Genomic DNA, 24327 nt, shown 5'->3' on the forward strand with positions numbered 1-24327 from the left:
CTAAGTAAAAAGAGCATACTTGGCTTAGAATTCGGTCGTGTCTTTCTTGGAACCTCAACACTCTTACTTCTGCATGTTCCAAGGCCTCGCTGATGTGTCTTAGTTTCTCTGCTGTGATTTGTTGTCTCTGCCATCTCTTCAAGTTGGACACGCAGAAGAAGAAGGAAGCGGAGAAGCCGATTATGGCAAAAACGATGCGGTCAAAACCCATGGAAATATTGATTTTTTATTTTTCATTTTTGCTGAATTAAAACGATATGGGACAATGTAAAAGGACAAAGACAGTACTGTCTTAAGATTCTTTCCTTTTATGGAGGGGCTAAGCATATGGGGTTGCTTTGTGAAATTGTCTTCGGTATCGTTCAATTGTTGCCAATGTCTTTTCTGGATTCCCTTTTCTCCTCCTACTATCATCCGTGTTCGGAAATAGAGCATGGCAAACCTATAAATTGTCGAGGGAAACAAAAAAGTAAAGCAAAACGACAGTGTAGCATAGATGTTTTCTTCTACTGAGTGATAAAAAAAAGTCACCACCTCCACTCTAGTTAATGACCCTTACGGTTGGATAGTGAGGTATTATGAGGTATTATGTGAATAATAGTGAAGAAGTAATGAAAAAATAATGATAGAATATTGAATAGTAAATAAAAATAGGTGAAAAATAATAATAAAATACAAAATAGTAGTGAGGTATCCTCAAAATACCTGAGAATACCTCAGTACCCAATTCTGCTCTCGCCGGCTTCTATGCCATGTTGTGAGCAATTTCAGTCAGAAAACCAATGCAAATAAAAAGAGCAAAGGCAGAACCTTTACTAAACATAAGAGACGAGAACATAACTTCAAGCATTCCATTCAAATGATTGATATGAACTCCAAGATGAAGAGGTAATTTTTTTATGTTTAATTTACAGGAGTCACAACCTTCCAACTGTAATTGCTTTATTAAAGGGGTACCCGTGATAATAAGAGGCGAAGAATAGTAGGGATGGATTCCAAGTCTAGAATTTCCGAAGAAGCTGAAGAATTCAAATTTTAAACACATTTTTGCCAGGACGGTGCAAAGAGATATTGTCTCGGCCTTTCTTCACCATTTGTTATATGGTTCTGTGTTCCAAGTAGCTGTGCTCCACATTATATATCAGCAACTAGGTCAGGCCCACTTTCCTCTCCCACCTAAGGTCCTTGGAGAACTCTGAGAGCGCAGCCCGGGGATCACCGTTGGAAATAGAAAGGTAATATTGAGCAGTCCCATCATCAACTTGCATGCTTCTCTTCAACGAGTCAAGAATCCTCCTCTTCCCTTGTTCAGTAGTCATCCTATTCAACAAGTGGCTGGAATTTCTATTAGTATCACCTTCAAGATATAACACTGCCACTTCCCTTCTGGCATCGGTATCTAGCTCGATGTAGCATGTCCCATTTACGAGAATGTCAGGATTGCTTATAGGGATTAACAACCTCTCCCTCGAGTATATGCCATGGTCGCTCATCATGTTGTTCACACGTTTTATGTCCATGACCTGCTAACACCCAAAAAAAATCAAAATTAAGAATGTCAATGCCTTTGAAGTGACAAACCAGCCTACAAAAAGTGAATCACCAAACGAACAACTCCCCGCAAAGGGAAAGGATAGAGCAAAATGAATAGATGATCATGTGCGAAGCCAAGTCAGCAATAGATTCTACAATTCTTATTTTTGAAGAATGGTTTCACACAGAAAATGTCTTTGGTTTGGTTTCATCGTCTTTTAATTTGGTCTCGTCACGTTTTCGTCAAACAACTGGTGAATGGTTCCCCTGCCAACCTTCTTCTTTGAGCCTCCTATCACGGTGATAGCATAGGTGTGCACAGAAAAGAAACCTCTATATATAGTAGATTGCGTTCAAACCAAAAATCTCCTTGAGAGGCATGATGCACTAAAAGCTACTTACCGAGCAAGCTTTCATAATAATAATTCAAAAAAAAAAAAAAAATTGCAGACACCGGCACAATTCTTCAATAGATGAGTCAATTTTGCACACATTAACTACATTGATAATCAGCAGTAACATATTGAAACACATTGTAGGGCCTTTTGCATTGTCCAACGGGAAATACTGGTATATCAACAGGAATGATTCAATGTTAAACAATGAGGAAAGAAATTTGAGAACTTGTATATGAACTTAGAGAACATTGCCTCAGACCATTTTGGAGCTTAAGTTGCATTCATAACAATCACAATTCACACTCTTACCATATCAAACTTGTATTTGCTCATAAAAAAGTAACTTGTATTCATAATACAGCAATGCCAATTATGCCATGATGAAAAATAGTATTTCGTAATAAAAAAGGCGAGCTTTGAGAATTATTAGACAAATTTTGGGGCTTAAAAACAAAACATTCACTCTCTATCATATAATTTCGCTTACTCAATTCTCTCTCCCTCTGTATAAGTATATAACCATGATACAAAGCAGCAAGCCAAAAATAATAATCAATTTTCTTTGCATTGCCTTAATTTTATCAGAAACCAGACAAAGACATTGTGAAAGACAATTTTCAAGTACAATCAAGTTTATCTATATATATATATATATATAAATATTAATAGACAGAACCTAATAAGTCGACATATTTGACCACCCACGCAAACAAAAGAAATAAAAAATGAACTATCCTAGCTATATATTTTCCAGTAAAAAATTAGAAGAAATTATATTCTCTCGTCGTTTCCTACACTTTCTTGGTGACCAAAGGGTTACAATATCCATACCTGAACTGAATACCTTATAGCCAGTCTGGCAAGGGTGTCTCCCTTGACAAGCCGATGAGATATCGCAAACTTCCCGATCCCATTGTCCCTCCAGAAGCTTCCAGAAACGGGCTTTCCTATAACGTCCTTCAATTTCCACGGCGCCTTGAAGGCTCCGGCGACGATTTCGTGGTCGGAAGCGACCGAGTACCAGAGCCGGCAGACGCAGCTCGCACGGGCGAGGTCGGGGACGGGGAGCTTCTGGAGGATGATTCGGAGTGTGTCACGGCACGTGAGGGCCGAGAAATTGGAGTTCATCGGGGAGATTGCTGGCGTTGAGAATTCGGAGCTGCTGGGATCGCTGCGGGCTGGGTTTGGGATTGGAGGGTGGTTGAGGTGTGGGAGGAATTCGTTTTCGACTTCGTATTCGTCGCCTCGGCAACCAATTTCTAGAGAGAGAAATGAGAGCTGGGAGGTGAAAGATTCTTCCATGGATTGATCGGACAGGATGATTGTTAGGTGGACAAGATACGACGTTAAGTTGGAATAGTAGCTGGGATTTTTATATAAAATAAAAATTAGAGTTAATTATAAAATCAATTTATGTTCACACTTTTATCGATATTTAAGTTTCTAAATTTTACAAAATTAATATTCAAACTTTAAGAAATTTCGCAATTGGATATTTTTGTCAATTTATTTTTTAGAAAACTAATATAATGACACATGTTAATTTTTGATTGGTTGATACGTGACATTAATATTGAAATTAGTAAATAAAAACTCTGTATTTAATTTTCTAACAACTAAAGCACATAATTATGAATATATCAATTTTATAAAATTAAAAAATTAAATTTTGAATCACAAGTCTTGGTTTTGAAATTAACTATAAAGATTATAGTCATAATAGTATTCTCATTTTATTTCTAAATAATTTTTTAAAATTTTAAGTTTTATCATTTTTAATCATACAACTTTGTAACATTTTAAGTTAATTTTTACTTATATGATTGGCTTATAATACTTTGTTAAAATATGATATCAATTGGTGTAACTAAAAATAACAAGTATGGGTGACAATATGTAACACGATCTGTTAACCCAACACGAACACGACACGATAAAAACGAGTTAGAGTTTAGCTTTAACGAGTTCGGATCAAAACGAGTTGACCCGTTAAGACACGATTGCTTAACGGGTTAATAACATGTCAATCAGTTTTGACCCGTTAAGTAAGTTAAAGTTACAATTATACCTTTATACTTAAAAATAAAATTGTTGGGATTTTAATTTCGATATTTTTATTATTTAGATTGTAATTTTGGACTTGTAGTTAGTTTTATATTTTATATAGATGTTGTGATTTTAATATTTATATAAACTTATATTAAATTTAACTAGGTCAAACGGGTTAATTTCGGATCTGTTCAATTCATTTACATAAATGGGTCAAAACGGATTGACACGACACGACCCGTTATGTTAATGGATCATGTTAGGGTTTGAGATTTTGACATGATAAGTTTAACGGGTCGGGTTAGGGTTGACCCATATAGTATAATATACATATTTTAACACGACACGAACACGACTCGTTAACATGATTTGACACTCCTAATCACAAGATACGAAAGTCATTGCTTTTTATTTTATTTTATTATCATAACAAAATATGAGGTAATCCTATTATTAAAATTTATATGAGATGAAATTAACAAAATTTAAGAGGTTTTACTGACGAGTGATAAGAAGTAAAAAACGGCATGAAAAAAAGAGAGGTTCATTTCGAACCATTTTGATAAAAAAGAGAGATTTTTATCAAAATCAGAAGATTTGGATCTCCTGAATTTATTAGTTTAAAATGTGAGAGATGAATACATAAATTGTTAGGGACAAGCTCTAAATGGACAAGTCTTGCGCAAGTTTTTTATAAAAATATATCATACTAACACATAGACCAAACCGTTTAAATGTGCGATTTAGATAGTGAGATAAAATAAAATAATTTTAAATGAAAGTTGAAAGTTAAATACAATATTATTAGAATATTATTTTTAATATTATTATTTTTGAAAAAGTTAAATTATTTATTATATTTTGTGTGAAAATTTAAAAAAATTGTAATCATAAGATGAGATGAGATGAAATATTTTCACTATCCAAATAAGACCTAAGAAAAATGAATATTTTACACTTTTTTATGATCGGATTTAGTTTTTTATAAAAAAAAATTGCGTGAAATTTATGTATTTTATAAATGAGCAATGCACGTATAATCCCCATTTGGGGAGTGCATTGCAAGTCTAGTTAATTTTATTTTTAATTTTTTTTAAAATTACAATAATATCCTTATCAAAATGATATTTTTTTCTATTTAATGAAGGGCTTGTACATGCAGTCTCCATTTGGAGACTGCAAATAGAATTTCTCTTTAAAAACTTGAGAAATTCTAGTTGCAGTCCTTAGCAGGGACTATGCGTGCAGTCCCATTGATTAATGTGGGTAAAAGGGAAAAACATCATTTTAAAAAGAATATTATTGTAATTTTAAAATTTTTTTAAGCATAATTGTATGGGCATGCATGAGTCGTCTCCATTTGGGGACTGTATGTAGACTAACTCTTTAAACTTATATATATATATATAATTGAGAAAATATATTTATAACCGTGAATTATGCAATCGTCGCATAATCTTTTTAAAAAAAATGAATAAAATATCGAATTACATAAAAGAAATTAATTTTTTAATAATAAATTATATTTTTTTCAAAGTGATTATATAACATTTACGTATTTTATAATTATATATAGAATTATCTTATATAATTATTCAATACACATCAAATATCTCCTCCGCTATAAGTCCAAGAATATTTGGATAGTAATTCTAGGCCCTAGAATCTTAACTGGATCTGGATCCGAAAGAAAAATTACATATAAGCCAAGATTTTGTGTCGATTTGATCAGTTGGGGGCCCAACTGTTGGGCCGCAGATTTTGTCAACTGTGTTAAAAAGGTTGACACCAACTACGGAACCATTAATGACACGTCCAATTATATTTTCAATAAGATAATTACATTTCAGTCCTTGTGGATGGATGAATTGAAAAGCAATGAAAAATGTGACGCATATGGCCTAATTTGCTCTTCCTCCGTATTATAGTTGGGTGCGGTACAAATTCTTTCTTCGTAATTCTCTTCGAGAGAAATGATATTTATAATCGTAAAACGTATAAATAAAAGATAAATTTTTTTAAAAAAATAAATAAATATGAGATCTATATAAAAAAAAAAATTTAATAGTGGACTCTATTTTTTTTCAACGACTATATATAATATTATTCGCATTAATTTATTCTCTCTAGCACATAAAGAAAGTGATAAGCGTAGCTCTTGTGATTCCAAAGAGAAAATCTTTTGATGTCCCAATAGTGAATTTACATTAGACTAATTCAAATGTGCTACAATACCGTGTACCTATTGTCACTATAGCAACCCTTCATACTTTGCTTTGTCACTGAAGATGATTCGAGTGACTATATATATATATGAATTATTAGTTCTACTATTAAGAAGATCTGAACTTTCCTACTAATCTAGAATGCATATTTGGAGAATATCCATCCATGTATAAGATTTTGGGAGCACTTACACTTGTGACCACCACTCACTTTTGTATAGAATACCAAGGATCACTCTCCATGCAAGAGATAACGTGAGCTTTCTGCCGATAACTTCATCGATGAATATGTCCTCTTTAATGGAACCCTTTTGATGAGTTCATATTCTTCTAATTTCAGGCAACAATCAAGGTATAAAAAAACACATTTGCAAACCTGCTTATTGATATACTCAATCATTTAAAATATTTGTATTTTAACATTTTTCATAAAGGTAACTGTTAAGAACACTCTCATTGAATTATACAAATGTAAATCTAATGGAGAGTTTGGCTAATAGAATTCCAAAGGGAATTACAAATATTTTCTTCCTCGCAAGCTCTCTCACTTCCCTCAGTTTTGGCTTCTACTGAACTTTTTTTTTTTTTTTTTTTTTTCATTTCTTCCCACGTGTTCTTCCTCTTCAGCATCCCTTGTGTTTTGTTGTCCTTCCCTTCTTTTTTTCCTTTTTTTTCCCTATTGCATTAATAGCAATAATTGTTAAACTCAATTTTTTTCTGTAGCGTTATGAGCATTAATTGTTGTATAATGAATGATTGTATCAATTTTCCAATTAATGTTTGTATCTGAAGGGTTGTATACTGCAAGGCTCATATTGTACAACATTAATATTTCCATGTACCTCTAAATTTAGAAAAAAAAAATTAATAGAACAAAAAAAATTGAAAAAAAATATTATTAAATTTATAATATTCTATTATTATTTTTACTAATAAATAGATGAATAATCCAATGTGAAAATAAATTTTGAGTGAAATAATCAAATATAAAATCATGTCATATTATGCAAATTTTACATTTGCATTTACATAATCCAATACTAATGCTCTAAGGGTCTCATAATAAATAACGCGTTTACTTCCTCTGAATTACGTGGTCATATGGAAGATGTTTATCTTCTTCTTCTTTTTATCTTTTTTTTTTTTAAAAAAAAAAAATCCTAAGCAACTTATATACCTTCATAAATTATTCTGTATAATAAGCATCACATCTATATCGAAGCCTTTGGAAACCTTCTAGCTAGGTGTATCGATCCCATAGTGTTGGCCTCGCCTAACCATTTAAAGGTTGATTGTTCAAGTTTTCCAACCCCATAATTTGAAAAAGGAGATCATCAGAGACATTGGTCGTTTCTCAAGGGATCTTGTGGTATTAAATCTAGGGGGATAAACGCATGCAGCATATCCAATATAAAAGCAAGATCGATCGAGGTTGATGGTTGAATATTCATAGGAAGTTAAGAGATAAGAGTGCAGATCTCTTTCCCACATGACTATTAATTATTGTCTCCACTTAGAATTAGGCCCACTTAGAATTGGGTATTTGGTTGGGTTTGATGGTAACTTGGAATCAAAAGAAAATGACATTATTAGGTGAAGATCAACCACATATTGGAGTTTGGTTCTCCTACAACACTGACTGACTGGACCACACTCTTGTTGTAATCTATTCATGAGAATCATATATACATACTTACTAAGAAACATCTATCTCGACTCAGCTACATTAGAGATCCATTAAGTAAGAAATACATATGTATAATCTTCGAGAAGATCATCGTTAGTTGAGACCTACTCTTAAGCCCTTTTTTTCCCGTTGGGAAATGAACAAGCTGGACCAAGTTTTGCACCTTTAATTATCACTACTTTACTTTGGGGTCCCCTAGAATCAATAAATTTTTGTCATGTAATCTACATTTCGTGGAATCGTTTTACCTCACAACATGAGTGGTTTCAATTCACCTTTACATCTTGAATGATTGTCCTAAAAATTAAAAAAGGGAAAACAAGAAGTCTCCTCCCTGAAACCTGCGAAAAATGTTTTTTGGTTTTGTATTCTTTGTTCTCTCAAACCCTACTTTCTAGCAAAGCAACAAAATACAAAAGAAGTATTGGCGGTCGATGGAACTCCTGCTTTGCCACCCACCCATGCCTTTGTTATGAAAAATAATGACAATAAAGCAAAAGTAAATAAGAAATAATTAAATATCAATCACACGATACAAATTTACGTAGTTTGGTAACGCGTCTACTTCCATGAAACTTTAGAAGATATTTTATTATGCTATGATTCATTTTTCACTGTTCAGAACAGTCATACTGTTCAAAATAAGCATATTTATATGATTACATGGCGGAAGCCCTAATTTTCACTTTTCTGCGATATTCGTTCAAGCGGAAGGTCGAGCGCACATAGAGCAAATTCTCTGTATGAGCTTTGCTCGAGCGCTAAGTCGAACGAACTTTCTATCTGATCTTCGCTTGAGCTAAAAGTCAAGCGAATGTCGAGCACACTTTCTGTCTGATGCTTCCTGAGTAAAAAACAGTGCCAAAATTTTGCCCAAGCTGAAATGAACATGGTTGAAAATTCACTCAAAAATCATAACGAATCATTGGTTTTTCTGCAACATTGACTAACTCAACCACACTCATGTTGTAATCCATTGAGGATTATATATACACACTTACTAAGAAACATCTACCTCGACTCAGCTACATTAGAGGCTCATTAAGTAAGAAACACATATATATAATCTTCGAAAAGATCATCGTTAGTTGAGACCTACTTGAGCCCTTTTCTTCCCGTTGGGAAATGGACAACTCGGACAAGTTTTGCACCTTTATATCACTACTTTACTTTGGGGTCCCCTAGAATCAATAAATTTTTGTCATGTAATCTACATTTCATGGAATCTTTTTAGCTCACAACATGAGTGGTTTCAATTTACCTTTGCAAAATGTCTCCTCATGAAACCTCCGAAAATGTTTTTTTTTTTTTGTTCTCTCAAATTTAGGGATGACAATATGTGACACGACCCGTTAACTCAACATGAATATAACATGAAGTTAATGGATTTGAGTCAAAACGGGTTGACTTGTTGAGACATGATTCATTAGCAAGTCAATCCACTTAACCCATTAGTGACCCCGTTTAGACATTTTAAATGTTTTACTCAAAATTACAATTATATCATTTTTAACATAAAAACAAAAATATCATAACCCTATTTTATATTTTCTAACTCTCTCTCGGACCCTCACTCTCTCTCAGTTCTTAGTTGAGTTAGTTCTCACAAGTCACGGTCGCCTCCTACACTTCCTCTGGATTGTAATTTTGGTATTTTTTATTGATTGTATTGTAATTTTAGACTTCTGTAGTTAGTTTTATATTTTTGGAAGATATTGTGATTTTAACTTTTATGTGAAATTATGTTAATTAGGCCAAATGAATTATTTGGATCAATTCAACCCCTTTACATAAATGGTTTGACACGGGTCGTGTTGATATATTTTTAATTTATTTATAACGGGTCAAAACGGGTCGTGTCATGTTAATAAGTTATTTTAATGGGTTATGTTAAGATTTGAAAATCTGACTTGTTAAACTTAACGGGTAGTGTTAAAGTTGGCCCATATAATATAATATACATGGCTTGACATGACATGAACATGACCCGTTAACACAAGTTGCCACCTCTACTCAAACCCTACTTTCTAGCAAAGCAACAAAAATACAAAATAAGCCTTGGTAACCGACTGTCCCTGTCTCTGTTGCGAAAAATAATGACAATAAAGCAAAAGTAAATCAGAAATAATTAAACAATTAATCACACGATATAAATTTAAGTGGTTCGGCAAAGTGCCTACGTCCACGGAGCTGTAGATGATTTTATTATACTGATGAATCATGAGGAATCACAAGATACACTTTGAAGTGATTTTCATTGTTTAGAACGGCTATACTGTTCAAAATAAACATATTTATAAGGTTACACGGCAAAGGTCTTAATTTTCACTTTTCTGCAATATTCGCTCGAGCGGAGTGTCAAGCGTGTATCAAGCTAACTCTCGGTCTGGGTTTCGCTCGAGCATTGAGTCGAGCGAACTTTCTATCTGATCTTCGCTCAAGTTGTAAGTCAAGCGAACATCTAGTAAACTTTCTGTCTAGTGTTTCCTGAGTAAATAATAGTGCCAAAATTTTTATCAGTCCAAGCCAAAGCGAACATGGTTGAAAATTCACTTAAAAATCATAACGAATCATTGTCAGGCCGGATCATCAAGTCGGACCGCCACAACAATAAACTAGGTTTCACAAACCCAATAGCCCCATCCTTCCCCTCTCTTTTAAGTCTTGACACTTCAATACCTTCCCCTTTTTTTTCTCTTTTCCTCCATTTTCTCATTTTATTTTATTTTAATTTACTCATCTTCCCTCTTCCCTCTCCCAACTCCGCCAACCACCGCCTCCATCATTGGAGATCGAATGGCTTGGCCAAATCCATCACAGCATCGAGCACAAGAAGAATACTGTCTACAAGCACATCATGTGTGGCCATGATGATTCCCACATGCAATCTATTACCTTTGCACATGTGTTGGGAGCGATGTTATGGCTTCCAACCATCATCTTTCGAAGCCATGGGAGATGAAATAATAATCCCATACATTCTTGCAAAACTTTACCCATTCCTCAAACTGCGTATGGTTGTCATGCCCCTTGTGGAACCCAATGGATTGGGAAAAAAGAAAAAGTGTACAATAATAATAATAATAATTAATATTATTATATTTAGGATGCTAATGTTTGGGGAGCTTAAAAAATGTCATCAGGGCATGACCAATTGATATTGTATGTTTGCAGCTAGCTTGTGTCATCCTACTATTCATAACGCGCTTTTCAGCCATCTCGGCTCTTACCCAAAATATCCACGCATGCACCACATCCACATCAGTCAATGAGAATAATGCTATCCAGTGTCCAATTTAGAATTGTCTATATGAAGGTCGGCATTGGGTTAGTAAAAAGTGGAAACAACCTACGACCCTAATTTGACTACCATACATAAGCATTAATTTTGATTGTCCACGACAGCACGTACGTACGTTTGAAAACCAACCATACACATCATTCACCTAAGGAAAATACTATTTCTACAGAAATTACTTATCGAAAATTTCTATTTTATTTTTTTTAAAAAAATTACTTAATTAATTAAGTAAATATTTTTAAATGAATTTATGAATTTTTATATCTTTTAAAAATATTTAAAATGATTGAAAAAAAAAAAACATTTACCTTTCAATAAAGATTTTCTGTAAGAATCTTATGTGAACGTAACATTTCTCTCTACTTAATTTCTTAACATTTTCTTCATCAGTGTATTCAAACAACAACATGATCAAGAAATTAATAATAAAACACATGTTGCAGATCATCAGCTAAGCTTGCTTTTATTAATTTGTCAATTTTGACATGTTCTTCTGATCTGATGCCTTCTCTTCAGTATTTTGGGAGAAGACTGTTTCACCAAACAGTGCCTCATAATTCTGACTGGCTTTCTTTTCGTGAAACCAATAAGAGGCTGCTCGATCGGCTGATTTTGGAAAAACTTGTTTTTATATATTTATATATAATTAATGATGTTGGTGGGCCTTTTTCCTTTAGAAATGGAATCCAAAATTGTAGTTTCCTTTACATTTCCTGGCTTATATTGTCTTCATCTTCTTCATTTCTAACATAAAAGTCAGATCTTTGGGCCAGGAACTCTTCTGGCATGCATAAGTCTTTAAAAAACATATATTATTTGAAAAAAAAAAAGGTTTGCACTGTTTTAGACTGTACAAGTTTTGCATACGGAATCGGTGTGCGATGTTTGTATATTTTAAAATTGTATCTAGTATTATTCACGTTATTTATTCTTTAATTAAGCACATATCCGGAGAAAAAAAATATATATATATATATATATAAAAGTAATTCCCAATAATGCACTTGAAATATCATATTCTATAAAATGAGATTTTATAGTAATAAAAATCAACCTTTTGTTCCTACTAGAATACAATTCATGATTATAATCAAAACAAATTAGGGCTCAAGTAGAGAATTCCTTCTTGCACACGGAAAAATAATTGGGGCTTAATTAATTAGTATAACTAGAATGCTCACATGCACGTATACGATTGACCAAACTAATTAATTTGGTCCATAATTCAAAGGTCTCGTATATTTTTAATGACAAATAATCACAACCACATTGAAATTAATAAAGGGATATGTCCAATGCCACAGCTTGCTGGGTACATAAATAAATCAATGAAGATTAATGTTGAATTACCATGATCATTGACCACCGAGATTTTAGATGCATGCACGAATTAATTAGTCCTTGAATCTCAACTTGGTCCAACTTTTTTTTTTGACTTTAAATTTTGGAATTTCGAATTCTGCAGTCCAAATTAGTTGAGGTTTTAATGAATTGGGTTGAATCAGGCATTAACGATCTGCTGTCTGCATACATGATTAATATACTAGCTACTTGGGATGAACATGAACGCACTAGGGAAATTTACTCATCTTATTGCTCAACCTGTACATGATCATGATGGAGTTTGTTAGTGGATCACGTTTATTATAACTTCAACATTAAGCTGCTTTTATACATCATGTAAAGTAAAAAGAGTGCACATTTTCTCAATGTTTTTTTAACTTTATTAGACTTGAAAAGATAACATCGTTTTCACCATATCTCGGTGATTATATATATATATATATATATATATAAATGATAGTTGCAGTAGTTAGTTAATTCGTGAGTGCCGTATAATTATTTTGAAAAAAAGTAATTAAATACATGATTCACATAAAAAGAAATTAATTTTTTAATAGAAACTCTACTTTTTTTTAAAGCGACTGCACAGTACTTGCACATTTTACGATTGTATGTAGCATTACTCATATATATGTGTATGGTATTGCAGTTTGTCAATTGTCACTCTACAATATATATACCATCATATATGTTGATCTTGATGCAATGGATAAGACAAAGCAATAATTTGATCTTGAAATATTAATTAATTCCCTATCCGTAGAATAATATCGGATTTGGGCCCTTTGGCTGCAAATTGATATATCTTCAAAATATGTATATTACAATCATAATAATACTTAAGATTGGTTCCATTATTGCTATTTTTTTTTCTCTGAACAAGTGGTGCATGTGTTCCAAATTATTATATCCTGCCGTCATGTTAGAATTTAAGTTTCTTACCTCTACTCTCTACAACTCCTATTAAAATAATATCTGACTAATTAGATTATTGTTATGGTTTTTCAATAAAAGAAATGTTATTAATCATTGTTTCATTATTTTTTAAAATGACATCAAATGATTGGAAGATAAAATAAAAATAATAATTAGTTTTCAATCATTTAATATTATATTAAAGAATGTTATAGATCACTTTTTTTTTTTAACTTTTTCATACATTATTTTTAACACTTTTAAATATTTTTTTAAAAAATAAAAATTCACAGCGATAGAATGGAACAGTGAGAGAAGCATTTTCCTTCAAGTAATAGTTGCTAAAGCATGCAGTACTCGGCCAAGATAAGCAATAATAGATGAAATGGCAGACATCTCGAAGATTACTAAACTATTCAAGATCTCCTTGATCAAACACGTTTGAATATCATGGGTTGTTGTTCTGTTTTGTTTTGAAGATTTGAAGTGGTTTCTACCCTAACCACTCCCATTCAACTAACACTCACACAATCCAAATGCGCCCCTTGGTTTCTCTCATCTTTTTGACTTCTAGCCTCCTCCTCTCCAATATAAACTCTTTCACATCCATCCACAATTTCTTACCCATCTTTCTCAATTTTCATCCAAAGTTGCAAACCAAACAATCATTCATATGCCAGCCGTGATTAGAAACTCTCTAAAACATTAATTACCTGCAGGTAACGTCCAAGTCTTTGGCACATCCAGCTTTTCGGGAAAACGTTTTCAAATTTCTGTGCGTTTATGATTTATTCTAGTTCATCAATCTTGTCTATCTAACTTTCTAAGTTTTTAATATTTGATCTCTTTTCATAAAATTCTTCACCTGGTACGTATCACTATCCATACTATTTTCCTTTCTAATCGCTCTCACTAATTTTCTTCTCAGATCAACAGTTCAAGGAGGCCACCGTCAAGATCAAGCTAGGCAACCCAAGTGAGTACAGAATTCACAACAAAAATGGAGATTCAAGAAAAGCAGAAAGATTCATTTTCTGAGTCGGAAAGCGGCGGCGGCGGTAGTACTACTGCTACTCGAGTTGGCTATAGCGGTCCTTTAAGTGGTCCGCTAATCTCCGGCAAAAGAAACAGCAGCAAGAAGAGTGCAAGATTCAAAGACGAAGACGAATGCTACGTAGAAATCACACTGGACGTACGTGATGACTCGGTTTCAGTACAGAACATCAGGGGAGGCGACTCGGAGACTGCATATTTAGCCAGCCAGCTTGAGAAAAGACATTCGTTTGGTTCCCAGCTCTCCTTCAAACTAAAGCAAGTTTCTCAGGAGCTAAAGAGGATGACATCTTCCAAGAGGTTTGATAAAGTTAACAGAACTAAATCCGGGGCAGCTCGTGCCCTCAAAGGCCTCAAGTTTATGACAAAGAATGTGGGAAGTGAAGGCTGGTCCGAGGTTCAAGCTCGCTTCAATGAACTGGCTGTTAATGGGATGCTTCCCAAATCTCGGTTTGGCCAATGTATCGGTATGCAGTAATTTTGGTTGCTGTTTGAACTTTGATGCAAGACAGTAAGAGTAGACACACCTACTTTTTAGTAACTAATCCGGGACAAAACTAAAGCAACTTTGGAAGTGTCTTCTTTTTGGTTTATTGGAACTTTTGAAAATGAAGCGATTTAAAGTACTTTAACTCTGAAAGGACGTAGTTAAAGAAATGCTTTAATTTTAAAAAAATATCACATTAACGTACCGGTGTAATTAGACGTATACGTAAGAAATTAATTTTATTATAAAATAAATTTAATATATCACGTGAAAAAAATATCAATTTATAAATTTATTTTTATAGAATTTCTTAATCGCTGTTTACTTATCTATTAATTATTTGACATCATCACATACATCATGATAATTATGACAAAAAAAGAATAGTTAAAGAAATGATAAATAGTATTTTTATTAGACTTAATTATAACGTGACTATATATGTATGATTAGGGATGGAGACAAGCGAGTTTGCTGGCGAATTATTTGATGCATTAGCTCGTCGGAGAGGAATAACATCATCTTCCATAACTGAGGCTGAGTTGCATGGATTCTGGGAACAGATTACTGATCAGAGCTTTGATTCGAGGCTACAAACCTTCTTTGACATGTAAGATATTTTAATTCATGTCATTCTTTGATCACCATCATCCATGCAGCTTTAATTGTGACCAACACAAGTACTACTTCTTTTACGTGCCCAACTTTTTAAGCCCTATGAAATTTGGTAAACCAATGATCAAAGGTATATATATATATAACTGTTGAAATAATAATGATCATTTCCACCCTTAAATGCGCGACTTTATAATGGGATAACATTCTTTACATTATCCATATGACTACATGACAATTTAAATAATAATATATTATAGAGCTTTCAGTGAAAGTTACAAAAATATCAGGGGAAGTTTATGATTTATTTAATTTGTTTTTATAGATGAGACGAGTTAAAATTAAAGTTAAAAATTAAATAAAATATTATTAGAATATATATTTTTAATATTATTTTTATTTTATTATATTTTATTTAAAAATTTAAAAAAATTATAATAAATAAACGAGATGAGATTCGTTATAACAAACGAAACATTAGTTATATAAGTTTAATAATGTTGTTTTCCACTGGAAATTTGGACAAGGGTAGTAGCTAGGCCGGTTGGTGCTAAAAGCCTAAAAGCACAAGTTCAAGTTGAGGCCGGTGGCTTTGATTTATTTGTACAAAATAATTAACAATCGGACAAAAACATGTGATGAGAGTAGTCATTCAGGTTGTCGGAATAATGAGGGACTTCTTTTTCTTTTTTTTTTTTTTCAAATTTTAAATTACATTTTTATCATAATTTCTGGGTAAAACAAATTCCCATTAATGCAGGGTGGATAAAGATGCAGATGGAAGGATTACCGAAGAAGAGGTGCAAGAGGTAAATAATTAAATTTATACATGGAAATTAAGTGAAAATTAAGCGTTTAATTAAATAGAGTTCGTTTGTTAATTTAATTACTTAAAATGATTCAGATTATTGCCTTAAGTGCTTCTGCAAATAAGTTGTCAAAAATCCAAGAACGTGCACAAGAGTATGCTGCTATGATCATGGAAGAGCTGGATCCAGACAACCTCGGACACGTTGAGGTTTTTATTTTTTAACTATTTTTTTTTTCCTATGCATATAAATTCAGCTACTTACAGATAATAAACACGTTAAAACACTACTTTTTATAGAACTAAGTACGGTTATAATAAAAATTATCAGGATATAAATATTTTTTTAATTCTTCATCAATAAAATAATATGTTTAATTTATTAATAAACGAGCTTGTAAATGATTTTTGTTATGCAATTATGTTTTCTTTTTAGAATTATTACAGATACAAAGAGATTACACAAATTAAACTTAGAAACTAGTATGACTTCATAGAATCTATTAGATCTATTTTATAATAAAAATAACTTTACAATTTAAAATATTATATCAAGTCACATCAATTTGTAAGTTTATTTTTATGTATTTACTTTGTAGCTATTTTACGCCAATTTAATTAGGGATACAGGTTGGGCAGGCCGGATTTATCTGTTCAGCCCACATTTGCCTATTATCTGCCGGCTCAAAAATAGCCCACCAATTTGGAAAGATATGGGGCTTTAGTTGCCTACTCAAATTTCAACCAGATGGACCTACCTCACCCTCTTAAAGGGCCCAATTTAGCTAAAACTAATCAAAGTTTTGCATCTTGCAGTTGTTCAACTTGGAAATGCTACTTCTCCAAGCACCAAACAAATCCACCAACCTAGCAGGCGATAGCCGGGTTCTAAGCAACCTACTGAGCCAAAAGCTAGTCCCAACCAAAGAGTACAACCCCATCAAGCGGTGCTTCCGGGGGCTCCGGTACTTCGTCGAGGACAATTGGAAGCGGATTTGGGTTGTGGCGCTGTGGCTTTCCATCTGTGCAGGCCTTTTCACTTGGAAATTCATACAGTATAAACATAGGGCCGTGTTTGATGTCATGGGCTATTGTGTCACAACTGCTAAGGGTGCAGCCGAGACCCTTAAGTTCAACATGGCCCTAATTCTTCTACCAGTGTGCAGAAATACCATTACTTGGCTAAGAAGCAAGACCAAGTTGGGAATGGCTGTTCCTTTCGACGACAACATTAATTTCCATAAGGTGCATACTTATTGAAAACTTTGTTGCTTAACCTCGTTAACTTTCACATATCTTCTCATCTCATCTAATCATCATAATTTTTTCAAATTTCTGCACTAAATAAAATAAACAATTCAACTTTTTCAAATCTAAAAAAAAATAATAATATTAAAAAATATATTATAACAACATTTTATTCAACTTTCAACTTTTACTTTAACTCATTTTATCTGTGAAAACAAACGAGGCCATGTGAAGCAAAAGTACTATAGTTTATGCATGCTTGAATTCTGATTTTTATTTTATTTTTTATTGTTGAATCAAATTCTTTAGGTAATTGCTTTTGGAATTGCAATCGGAGTGGGGCTACATGCTGGTGCACATCTAACATGTGACTTCCCTAGGCTGTTACATGCGACAGATGATGAATACGAGCCAATGGAGCCATACTTTGGCGAGAAGCGGCCGGATGATTACTGGTGGTTCGTGAAAGGAACCGAGGGTTGGACCGGGGTGGTGATGGTGGTGCTTATGGCCATAGCATACACATTAGCCCAACCATGGTTCCGCCGGAGTAAGCTCAACCTTCCTAAAACCCTTAAGAAGCTCACAGGGTTCAATGCCTTTTGGTATTCCCACCACTTGTTCGTTATTGTCTATGTCCTGTTCATAATTCATGGATACTTCCTCTACCTCTCCAAGAAATGGTACAAAAGGACGGTAAGCATCTCAAAATCTTGTTTCTATTTGGAAATAGCCAATATTAACTTCTTGTGTTTGATCTAGGCAGGGTTGCAACTCCGTTAAAAAAAACCAAGTTGGAGTTAATTTGACTAAAATCTCTTACTGTATTGATAAATTACCACTTATTTCAAAAATTTAATAAATTTATATTCTATCTTATAGGTAACCAATTAATCCCAAGAATCAAACGATCCCAAATCTTCGAGTTCGGTATCGTTTGATTCGGATCTTTGAATAGCAAATAACCGAGTTGCTACCCGAGGTGTAGGATCATTTTCCTAACTTTTGTTTGTGCTACATTGTCACAGACATGGATGTATCTAGCTGTTCCAGTTTTGCTATATGCATGTGAACGCCTGATTCGTGCATTTAGGTCCGGCTACAAAACCGTGCGAATATTAAAGGTATGCTTCAAAATCACAAGCAGAAAGAAAATTAAAAAAAATAAAATGATTTATGCCTAACTAAATATTGAAGGAATTAATTAATCTCGTGTTCAAATTTTCAGGTTGCACTGTACCCTGGAAATGTTTTGGCTCTTCATATGTCTAAACCTCAAGGTTTTAAATACACTAGCGGCCAGTATATATTTGTAAACTGCTCGGATGTCTCTCCCTTCCAATGGTAATTTGAAATTTGAATAATGAATACCACTTATCCTTATTATTATTATTTTTTAGTAATGTTAGATACAATTATATATAGGATATGTAAGTTTTGCACATTTTTTTTTTAAAAATGATCAAACTCACCGTTACAAAGTGAGTTATTCTTTTGAAGTGAGTCTTAGGTTGTGTTTGGATGTTAAACTGAGTTGAGTTAAGATGATAAAATATTATTAGAATATTATTTTTTAATATTATTATTATTTTAAGATTTAAAAAAGTTAAATTGTTTATTATATTTTGTGTTGGAATTTAAAAAAATTGTAATGATGAGTTGAGATGAGTTGAGAGGAGTTTAGCTTCCAAACGAAGCCTTAGATTTATCTATTTTTTTTTTAAAGAGTACGCGAGACTTATACATTAAAAACTGTATAAACAGTTTTTCATTATTATTATCGCGACATCTCAGGCATCCATTTTCGATTACTTCTGCTCCCGGGGACGATTATCTTAGCATCCATATACGGACCTTAGGTGACTGGACATCACAACTTAAAGTCATTTTCTCTAAGGTATAATTTTTCATAACTTGCACCAATTAATGTTTATTCAAAGAAAAAAAATATTATTCATCATGTATTTAAACATTATTTTTCTCATCCTCTTCTGATATGACATCAAATTATAGGAGAAATAATAATATTTTTTATTTTTCTCTTAATCATTTAATTAACATCATTAAAAATAAAGTTTGGTTTTATAAGCATTAGCATTTTCTTTCTTTGATCTCACTAATGGAATATTACATGATTTGATTAATATAGGTATGTCAACCTCCATCTGGTGACCAAAGTGGCCTTCTAAGAGCTGGCACTGCACAACCAAGGTGATTTATGGGAAAGAATAATGCCACTATACTCCTGTATTTTGTCATGATCGCTCATGTATTTAATTTTTTTTCTTTTACTTACTAATTAAGGAAGTAACTATCAGTGTATTTGTGTATTTTTTATTTTTAAAATATTTAAATATGTTAAAAAATGTAAAAAAAAAAAAAAAGTGAAATTTGTATTAGTGGGCACACCTATCGGTCAAAGTGAGGCAACACATTAGCACTACCATATGGGAAATGATAAATACCCTACTCTTTTCACAATTTTTTACATAATTATGTCTTAAACAAAGATATTTTTGTAAAATAAAAGTATTATTATTTTGTAAGAACATCTTCATTAATTTTAAAGCATCATTGTGCATCTATTATTACTCATTCTTGTGAACAATTAACGGTCTCCTTGAAGAACAAAACTTCAAAGACTGAGTTTTAAATGTTTACTTTTTGTTTGATTAATGCATTATTGTATTGTGGAACATGTACTTACCAGGATGCCAAGACTCTTAATCGACGGCCCCTACGGAGCTCCGTCGCAAGACTACAAAAATTACGATGTACTCCTCCTTGTCGGGCTTGGCATCGGCGCCACCCCGATAATCAGCATAATTAAAGATGTGCTGAATAACATCAAGCAACAGAAGGAGATAGAGGAAGGGATGCAGGGAGAGAGTGGTGCAAAGAATGATCAGCAAAGGAGACATTTCGCCACAAAAAGAGCCTACTTCTATTGGGTCACTCGAGAGCAAGGGTCGTTTGAATGGTTCAAGGGTGTGATGGATGAGGTAGCTGAAAATGATAGGGACGGAGTCATAGAACTTCACAACTACTGCACGAGTGTCTATGAAGAAGGAGATGCTCGATCTGCTTTGATCACCATGCTTCAGTCGCTGCAACATGCTAAGAGTGGTGTGGATATTGTGTCGGGGACAAGGGTTAAGACACACTTTGCCAGGCCAAATTGGCGAAACGTTTTCAAGCACGTAGCCCTCAAGCACAACAATGAACGAGTTGGTAAGCCACTCTTGATTTTTTATATTCAATTCGATTAAAGTCTCGTTTATTTTCATAACTCTCTTTAATTCATCTTATCTAATCATTACAATTTTTTTAAATTTTAAAATAAAAATAATATTAAAAAAAATATTCTAATAATATTTTAATTAACTTTTAATTTTAATCTCAACTCATGATCTCATATCGTCTGTAAATACAAACGAAATCTAAATGAATTGATATTAATATTGACGTGGTTGGATATAATTTATAAAAAAAAAAAAAAAAGATTTACAGATCAAAATCTGTCATATTATTTCGATTATATATTATTCTTTATATCCCATCTTCTTAATCTTTGTTTAGTTGAGCTTGATTGTTAGTGTTTTTGAATTATGGCAGGGGTGTTTTACTGTGGGGTACATGGACTGGATGGGCAGCTAAGACGGCTAGCCCAAGACTTTTCCAGGAAAACAACCACCAAGTTTGATTTCCACAAGGAAAACTTCTAATTTTTATTTTATTTTTTGTTCTTGTATTATAGGTTATGTACCCTGGTGGATATACATGTAATCTAAAGTTGATTTTACGTTGCAACTTATAGATAATTAATTGTTTTGTACTATGAAAATATGATTATTTACGAGGACAGTTATTATTGCAACGGTATATAGCCATAAAATGCGCCATAATAACTCTTATTTAAAATTTATAAATCTGCCTATACAAATAAAATGTCACAATCTCGACACAAACTGTAACTAGATCAATGAGATGGTTGGACTTGGGCTATAATAAGAATAACTTTTCTTTTTAAAATCTCGCCGCGAAACAAACATGAATTACATGACACAGGAAAAGATAATTATATTTAATAATTATCAATAAAAATTAAAAAACTTGAAAATTAATGATAATAATAATTTTGTCAAATATAGTTTTCAAATGGGGTTGCTCCTAGCAGGAGTCTTTGGTTATTTAATTCAAAAAATTATATATGTACATAATTGATAATTCTATTCTTAGCATATAGATATTTTTTTGGTCAAAAATAAATATATATATAAGTTTATGAAAACTTATATTTTCACTAAAATATTTTAATTGTGAAGGGAAAACCTTTTTTTTAGCCAAATGTTCAAAAAGCTTTCAATAATGGCTGGTTGAGATTTTCTTATAAAAGAGGTTTTCAAAATTAAAATGTTTGACTTATGGTGGCGACATTATTCGCCTTAATAAGTATTTATATTACATATTTCTATAGATAATTTATTTTTATTTCATATTTGTTCTCACTTCATAGCAGTTTTTCATTCAACAAAGGCTTAATACATTAATCTTCTTTTCTTAATAAGAAAGCTAGACCTCAAGCCTCTAGGGACCAGAATAGGCAAATCATGTAAAAGATGAGATGAGTTGTCTCGTTTGTTTTGCAAGATGAGATGAGTTGAGATTAAAATTAAAAAATTAAATAAAATATTATTAAAATATTTTTTTAATATTTTTTTATTTAAAAATTTTAAAAAAATTAAATTATTTATTTTATTTTATATAATAATTTAAAAAATTATAATAATTAAATAAAATAAATTAAGAAGCTTTATTCTAAGAAAAAATCTAATTATAAGCAATTCTGTGCACTAATACATATATTCATTTAATATAATTGGTAAAAAAAATAAATTTTATTAAAATTAGTACTAATTTAAATTTAAAATATAAAAATAATAATATTAATATACAAATTAATACGTAAAGTTACTTATATATAGTAAAACTCTTTTTCCAAAACCTAGTTGAATCATCACATTGATTACAGTACCTCTCCCACTTCCCCCCAACTACTTTAATGTACACTGCGCTTTTCCAATACTGACAATGTAACTCACAAATTAAAAAACAAAAGCTGCAAAAAAAATTAATTTCATTCTTTTTCTTTTGAAAAGCATTGTGTTAAGTGAGGTTTAGGGAATGCACTCAATCTTATAGCATTTTCATTCACTTCTTTATAAATTTTCTTATAATTTAATTAAACAATATATTTTTAATTTTTTTAATTTTATTTATTTTTTAAAAACTTCCTATATCTCACTTCTTATTCTTTCTCTATTCTATTAAAATAATTTTTTTTCTATTTTTCTTTATTATATTTCTATTCATTTATTTGGACATCTTTAACTATTCTTTTTTTTCTTCTTTCAGGGAATGATCAGAAAAAAAATTTTTAACTTATTTTTGCACATTTTCGTAATTATTTAATTATTTGTTGTACCATATTTTTTATTTTTCATATGTAACGGTTTTTTAAAACTACTCATCTCTCTAAACGATAATATTTTTAAAATCAGTACATTTGTAATAATAATATTTTAAAAAAATCCATATTTTCACAACTGGTCAATTTTTTTTTAAAAAATAGTTTTTTTAAGAAAAAAGTTTTGTAAAAATATGTTTTTATGGTAGGAGCTGAAAAATGATTAAACTAAGATGGTTCACGTTGGCTTAACCAAATATAAATACAAACTAAAATTTGGCTACAATCCTTAAAAATAATCTACATTGGAAGAGGCAAAAGATAAAATTTTTGCTTGCTAGTTACAGTAATTTTCTATATTTGTATGGTAACTATTCAGCCTCCACTGAATAATTTATATTAATTTCTCTCTCAATTTATAATAAATTTGAATTGCAAAATATGAGACAAAAAATTAGATAAAAAAATTATAAAAAATATTAAATTAATAATAGATGAATAATTTAACGTGAGAATCTTTCTTGAATAGAACAAACAAAAGTTAAAGAAAAATACTAAACCGCTCATGCAATTGCCACACAACCGACTTCACGTCAGTAAATGTTTCATTTAGATAGCAGGTTATATGAATTTTGTTTTGGGCGGGCGGGGAGCTTAAAGGGAAACACAGACATGCACTATTGGGAGAACTCCCCCTCCAAAGAGCACACAAATGGTGTGATTTAGAGAATGAACCAAAACCCATTTAAATTGGAAATAAATTTGGACCCAAAATTGTTTTGAAAAACAAATTTCAAGCAATCCCTCCAAATTCTATCCCAATGAAACCAAATTTATGAATGGAAGACAAAGTTTTTTTCCTTCTTATTTAAGGTGAAGTCTGCTTTGGTAAGTTTTGAAATTAAGCGAATTCATTTTGATGCAATTATTAATTTTGAAGGTATATTGTGAATTTAGTAAAAATTTAATGGACAAAGTATAATTAACTCAAAAATATAATAAAACCACTATCATGAACTTTCCTTCGACCATAACTTGGGCTTCTTCGATATTGAGGTGGGTTGCGACTATGACCCACTAGTTCTATCTCTGTCAATAGATAGAGAGAGAGACAATTAGGTGATGAAGTTAGTTGAGATCTGTAGCATCGGTGCCCTGCCGAAGCGAGATTTGTAGCGTCGATGCCCTCCAGATAAC

General features: G+C 32.1%; 2 protein-coding genes across 4 annotated transcripts; one reads left to right on the forward strand and one right to left on the reverse strand.

Annotated features, from left to right (window-relative positions):
• Nucleotides 1–831: 831 nt before the first annotated feature.
• Nucleotides 832–3269, reverse strand: LOC121261691 (F-box protein At1g55000). The gene is made up of 2 exons (XM_041164171.1): nt 2763–3269; nt 832–1523 (listed from the first exon to the last, which is right to left on the reverse strand). The coding sequence occupies exons 1-2, from the start codon at nt 3231–3233 to the stop codon at nt 1149–1151; spliced, it is 846 nt and encodes a 281-aa protein (XP_041020105.1). The 5' UTR covers nt 3234–3269; the 3' UTR covers nt 832–1148.
• Nucleotides 3270–13830: 10561 nt separating this feature from the next.
• Nucleotides 13831–21540, forward strand: LOC121261692 (respiratory burst oxidase homolog protein B). 3 transcript variants are annotated; one of them, XM_041164174.1, is made up of 13 exons: nt 13831–14227; nt 14381–14972; nt 15446–15602; nt 16368–16416; nt 16512–16625; nt 17232–17660; nt 17973–18359; nt 18692–18787; nt 18892–19007; nt 19458–19560; nt 19813–19874; nt 20374–20894; nt 21279–21540. In XM_041164174.1, the coding sequence occupies exons 2-13, from the start codon at nt 14453–14455 to the stop codon at nt 21386–21388; spliced, it is 2664 nt and encodes an 887-aa protein (XP_041020108.1). In that variant the 5' UTR covers nt 13831–14227; nt 14381–14452; the 3' UTR covers nt 21389–21540. The 3 variants fall into 3 exon arrangements, with proteins under 3 accessions (XP_041020108.1, XP_041020107.1, XP_041020109.1); XM_041164173.1 differs by having other exon boundaries at nt 13831–14171; XM_041164175.1 differs by having other exon boundaries at nt 13831–14171; nt 14389–14972.
• The last annotated feature ends 2787 nt before the right edge of the window (nt 21541–24327 follow it).

Source organism: Juglans microcarpa x Juglans regia, chromosome 4D (genome assembly GCF_004785595.1).
Source record: "Juglans microcarpa x Juglans regia isolate MS1-56 chromosome 4D, Jm3101_v1.0, whole genome shotgun sequence".
Taxonomy (NCBI): Eukaryota; Viridiplantae; Streptophyta; class Magnoliopsida; order Fagales; family Juglandaceae; genus Juglans; species Juglans microcarpa x Juglans regia.